The sequence below is a fragment of the Syngnathoides biaculeatus genome, chromosome 3 (genome assembly GCF_019802595.1).
Source record: "Syngnathoides biaculeatus isolate LvHL_M chromosome 3, ASM1980259v1, whole genome shotgun sequence".
Classification (NCBI taxonomy): Eukaryota; Metazoa; Chordata; class Actinopteri; order Syngnathiformes; family Syngnathidae; genus Syngnathoides; species Syngnathoides biaculeatus.
In genome coordinates, this window is record NC_084642.1 from 29,417,793 (window position 1) to 29,424,079 (window position 6,287).

Below are 6,287 nucleotides of genomic sequence, written 5' to 3' on the forward strand. Positions count from 1 at the left end.
CAGAAGATAGCTGGGATACGATATGACACTCCTGTGACCCTTGTGGGGATAAGCATCTCAGAAAATGGATGGATATTCTCAGCAGTGTACTGTCTTCATTTCATTGCATTTCTCTTGGCTGCACAGCTTGAAGTTCGCATATATAGATGTTAGATTTTGCTTGTTTTTTTCTTTTTTGTCAATTTCTTTTTCAGGCTCTGTATGCTGCAATGTCAGTCTCACCGGCCCAGGACTTTCAGAGTCAGTACTTATCAAGATAACTTCAAACTATTGGCAACAAAACTCTTTCTTCATCCAATCAGATTTCAAATTCATCCTCACAGCCCCGGCCTTTGTACTGGTCCTTGACGACGTCAATATTTGCTCAACTTGTTGCAACAGATTTCGACTGTCACAATACATACATTGTAATCTATACACTTTTTAATAAGATTCCCTGTTGAGTATGTATTTCTATTTAAAGATTTATTTTATGTTTGTGTTATATTACTGGATAATTATTGATTGTGAACTCTTCCAGATGTTGCTCATGGCACATTTGCCATCTGGTGTATTGCGTTTTGTTTCTACAATGGTGACAGGATAGCGGTGATATTAAGAGATGGATTGATCAGGTAAGTCTCCAGTGAAGGCTCAGGTCCATGCTTGGCCCATTACTGATTACTCAGCATTATTGTCCTCAACTCATTTCTTTCTTCGAGTTTTCATCAGTGACCGCGTTGTATTGTTCAGCATCCACACAGTATCTGCTTTGAAATCTAATACATTATTTGTTTTGGAGTCGTTGGTTGTTTTTCAACCAAGTGACATGAACATTCATGTGTTGATAAACCAGATGAACAACGCTGTACTAGACGGATAGACTAACAGATAGATAGAACCCGAGGGAAATTCAAAGGCTCCGATGTTCAGCATAGCAACATTAACGATAGGGATTTAGCATCATAAAAGTGACGTCCTCTCTCCCACTCAACTTCATGCCTAATGAATGTTGTTCAAATCTAATTGATGACTTTGGGTAGGAAACACAGCGGTTGCTCAGAGGGTGTAGACTGCAGAACGGTGGCAGTGACCGAGTGCGTCCACTGGAGGAGGACCGAGCACCACCTGCACGCTCTGCAGAAGAGCCCCCCTATCTCGCACCGGAGAGGGTCTCCACCACACGCACACGCACGCATTCGCGCGCACATGCACCGAAGGGATACAGGAGGATAGGTAAGGGATACAGCTGCAGACAGGCAGATGTGTGATGCTCACACTCCGCCATGCAAGGGCCGTTTGCATTCACCGCTTTGAAGGTAAACTTTTACCCACCTTCGCATGCAGTCGCGTCAGACGAGCGAGGCTGCGATCGGCGTCTTATCGCCGCTCGCGCACCTTTTTAAACCTTTACCATCGCCTGCGTGGAGGAGGGCTTGTGGCGATGGAGCCGACACAGCGGGCTGAAGTCGCAACACATCCTGTTGAATTGAGACGTCGACACGCAGCCCAAAAGTCTCCTTCTCAGTGTGCGTCAGAGCTCGCACGGATCTAGTGGATGTGGTGGTCGCCGCTTGGCTACGACAAGGGATTTCTCATATTACATCCAAAACTGACACGGAGATTTGGAAGTACATCATCACGTATAGCACACCCCATCGCCCGCGTTTGCTCCGTTTTTACATGTAAGTATAAATGTTAGGAGCTGGGAAGAGCCAGCACAAAAAAAGGGCATATCACTGATTTATCATTAGCATGATCCCAATAATAATACTAACAGAATTAAGTTTATGCGCAGTAAGATCAACTGGTCTCACGATTCGTTTTGTGCGTTTTCTTGCAGCTCCAGACAACATTAGGATACCAGTCGCCAGAGCCATAATATAACAGCAAACATCCTATGTTTTTTTTAAATGTCTCCCATAAGATGACAACCGGTAGTGACCAAAGAGGATCAAAAGACATGTGGAGGAAATAACCACCTGATGGAGACTACCAAAGAGACTGCGTGTGCCTCACAATGTTGAGCACATCAAGGCTGTTGCTGCTGCAAGCGTGTGCGGAACGCTCCGGGCCCCCACGGCCCTCACCTTAGCTGGGAAAATGATGTCATATAAATTCTGGGGAGCTGATTAATAATTATCATTGGCGAGCGCTCACGCAGTATGGATCTGACTGCGCGGGCTCCTGTTTTGATGCACAGCTGATCAGTCCATTCCCGGTTTACAACTTCAATCCTTTGCCCTCCTTGCAGCTTCCCCACCACCTTTTTTTTCTTTTTGGAAGCTCGCGGACCAAAGCTTTCACTGAAAATGGAGTTTGCGATGGTGGGAGCGGACGGGGGGTGCAACAGTCACATGCCGTACGGCTATGCCCAAGCCCGCGCCCGGGAGAGGGAGCGAGAGAGGGAGCGCCAGGCGGCCCAGTCCAGAGCGGCTGCCGCGGCGGCGGCGGCCGAGAGCGGATCCGGAGCGGATGGCGGAGGCGTCGGCTGTGAGGGGTCTTCCTCTTCATCCACCAGCTCATCGGGCGCGCATCTCCTTAACAACCGTCAGCATCCGTCTCGCGCCGCCTCCTCCAGCGCGAACATCAGCAGCTCCTCCTCCTCTTCCTCCTCCTCCTTCTCTCAGGATCCCGAGAAGCAGAGACTCCTCAGAGAGCGCAAAAAGCAACGCGGCGTCGGACGCTGGAGACGCAGCCGTACCACTCTCGGCGGGGATCTGCGCCACTCCGAACTGGCGTTGCTCGGATCCGAGGAGGACATCATGATCGAAGAGGAAGAGTGCGCCGAGGACGACGAGGAGGACGACGAGGAGGAGCGAGTAACCAAGCGCTCCAGTTTTTTGTGCCACATGGATGACGATGATGATGATGAGGAGGAGGAGGAGGAGGGCGACGACGAGACCGTCTCGATGACCGACAGACGTCCTCAGTCCGGATATGCCAATGTTTACAGTGAGTTGGGCTGCTGCGAGAGAGTTGTTATCAACGTGTCGGGGCTCAGGTTTGAAACTCAGCTCAAGACTCTCACTCAGTTCCCTGACACACTCCTGGGGGACCCAGAAAAGCGCATCCGGTACTTCGACCCGTTGAGGAATGAGTACTTCTTTGATCGCAACAGACCGAGTTTTGACGCTATTCTGTATTATTACCAGTCTGGGGGGCGCTTGAAAAGACCCGCCAATGTCCCTTTTGACATTTTCTCAGAGGAGGTGAAGTTTTATGAACTCGGAGAGGAGGCCATCCTGAAGTTTCGAGAGGATGAGGGTTTTGTTAAAGAGGAAGAGAAGCCTCTGCCAGAGGATGAGTTCAAGCGCCAAATCTGGCTGCTGTTCGAGTACCCTGAGAGCTCCAGCCCGGCTCGAGGCATCGCGGTGGTGTCCGTGCTGGTCATCGTCATCTCCATCGTCATCTTCTGCCTGGAGACGTTGCCTGAGTTCAGGGACGACAAAGAGTACTCGCAGCCCCGGCACAATTCCACGCAGCCAGAGCGCGGCTTTACCCCGTTCAACGACCCTTTTTTCATCGTGGAGACTGTGTGCATCATTTGGTTCTCCTTTGAGATCGTGGTGCGCTTTTTTGCGAGCCCCAGTAAAACGGCGTTCTTCAAGAACATCATGAACTCAATTGACATTGTTTCCATTCTGCCTTACTTCATCACCCTGGGCACAGACCTGGCGCAGCACCAGGGCAACGGGCAGCAGGCCATGAGCTTCGCCATCCTGAGAATCATCCGCCTGGTCCGGGTGTTTCGCATCTTCAAACTGTCCAGACACTCGAAGGGCCTCCAGATCCTGGGTCACACTCTGCGTGCCAGCATGCGGGAGCTCGCGCTGCTCATCTTCTTCCTGGTCATCGGTGTTATCCTCTTCTCGAGCGCTGTTTACTTCGCCGAGGCGGACGAGCCCACCTCTCAGTTCACCAGCATCCCGGATGCCTTCTGGTGGGCCGTAGTGACGATGACCACAGTGGGCTACGGGGACATGAAGCCCATCACCGTGGGTGGCAAGATCGTGGGCTCTCTGTGCGCTATCGCTGGCGTCCTAACTATCGCGCTCCCGGTGCCGGTCATCGTTTCCAACTTCAATTACTTTTATCACCGCGAGACCGACAACAACGAAGACCAGGCGCAACCGGTGGTCCAGAGCATGCCACCCGGATGCCCCTACTTCCCGGACTTTTTGCGCCAACTGAAAGGCTCGCCGTCCGGCTCTTCACTGGGCGACAAAGCCGAGTACATGGAGATGGAAGAAGGGGTGACGGAGTCCCTGTGCGGCCTTGACAAGAGCCCCAGTAAAGGCAACAACGGAACAGACATAAGCAGAAGGAACAGTACAAACTCCAAATCTATTCAGACTGACGTGTGATTACAAATATTTTTCTTTTTGTTTTCATTTCCTGGAGGAAAAAATAACAATCCTACATATGTATTGTTAGTCACCCAAACAAGTTTGACGCACGGGCCATGCAGAGCTCCCCCACCACCCAACTCCTTTTTTCCTCCTCCTCTCTACAAGCGCTTAGAGGTCACCGTGGTTAGAGGGTCACACACAGCTTGGCCACATCAGGAAGACCGATAATCTCGAATGGCTCATTGATTTAGACTTTTGCTGGCTTCCAAATTAGACATATGACATTATCGAAAAGATAGGCTCTGCACTCGCACTTTATGATTTTAATCTATCAACAGCAGGAATAATTATCGATAGTCAATTTGTTCGTATACAATATAGCCACGTTTTGTTTGCACTCAAGAGGAATTTGTGCTGGAATAACATATTTTTTTAAAAACAACTAGCTATTGTTCCACTATTTAACAAAACATTCATACAGACTTTTTGAAAACGTTTCAATATTCTGAACCCCTGCCAATGAAAAGGACTCCCTTACCCTAATTGACAACTTCATGCAAATTCATTATTAGTTTACACTCTTCTTGGATCTCCAAGCATGTATAAAGTGGAGCTCAATGAAAGGGCGGTGCATTTAGCAGTCATCACGTAAACCAGGGCTAGAAATACTCATGTTGTACTGTGCACCCATGATGAGAGCTAAGCACAGAATCAGGAGGTAGGATTTTTCCCTCCATCTTTTTGAATGGATAGGCCTCAAGATATGACATCAGTGTCACCAAATACATTTACTGTAAGTCACCCCCCAAACAATAATATCCCTTTACATGGACCCGAACGGAATGCTGAAGCAAAAAAAAAAAAAAAAAAGACTCCATTGAAGAAACTCCTTGTGAGCAGGTTGTGAGCAACTTCCCAATGTTAGCTGGATTGGTGTACATTTTTCTTTCTCATTTTTTTTAATACTCAAGAGGACACTAACTATCTCATCAGAATGTGGACGTCTTCCAAGGTATGTAGCCTGTTTTTTTTCCCCTAATAACTATGATGATGATGATGAGCAGTCAAATATTTACCTTGAGTTACAAATGTATCAGTCACAAGATATTTGCGTTTTGCATCGATTTTAATGCTTGAATATAGCTCCCGGGAAATGAAGCACAATAATGCATTTGCTAAACAGGTATTATACTTGGGAAAATGTCACAGATGCTTATCTTTCTTATCTTTTTGACCTATGATTGAATAAGAGTTGAGAAAAAATACAATAAACATCATTGGTTTTAAAATTATTGGTGTTTCACCTTGATAGTTCAATCAAATATATTCAAATTGAGTTGGAACAGCTCAACCCCTTTCTGCTGTCTGGCCTGCATCAGTATTTTCAAATCATGGCCGACCACAGGCTAGTGTTTTGTGACATGAAAAGTTGCCCTCTGAATGATATTGACATAAAAACTTAGTTTGTGTGGAGGCTTTCTGTACTGCAAAGTTTACTTTTACTTTTAGATTTGAATGTACTCTGGGTGCCTGAGGCACACTGTTGCTTCTAATACTAAATTGTCCACACAATACAAAAGGATAAATCCTACCTTATTGTTCATTTTTTAAATTAGGAACTCAAAATGATATTACATGTATGAAAACTAAAAGCTTATACTGTATATCTTTAGACTCTTGACAACTTGTGCACTTCACAAGAAACATAGTTATCCATCTTACTGGTAAGTATCTACTGTATATCAAAATGGTAATGAAGAGCATGATTATTGAACAAGTGTATGATTTGGACTGACTTATGAGACAATAAAAAAAGAATATTATTCTGTAACTTAAACTGAATTTAAAATGGATGCTACATGTCCCACAGTAAACCAGTAGAATTCTGTAATTTCTCTCATTCAAGCAAGGCAGAAAGGTAATGAATGGTCATGAAAAAAGTACAATGCAAGAAAA

At 46.5% G+C, this 6,287-nt stretch overlaps 1 protein-coding gene across 1 annotated transcript; it reads left to right on the plus strand.

The window, feature by feature from the left end:
• The first annotated feature begins 2,291 nt into the window (after window positions 1-2,291).
• kcna4 (potassium voltage-gated channel, shaker-related subfamily, member 4) lies at window positions 2,292-5,330 on the plus strand. Its single transcript, XM_061815220.1, has one exon. It carries the CDS (start codon window positions 2,292-2,294, stop codon window positions 4,344-4,346), a length of 2,055 nt encoding a protein of 684 aa, XP_061671204.1. The 3' UTR covers window positions 4,347-5,330.
• Window positions 5,331-6,287: the final 957 nt, after the last annotated feature.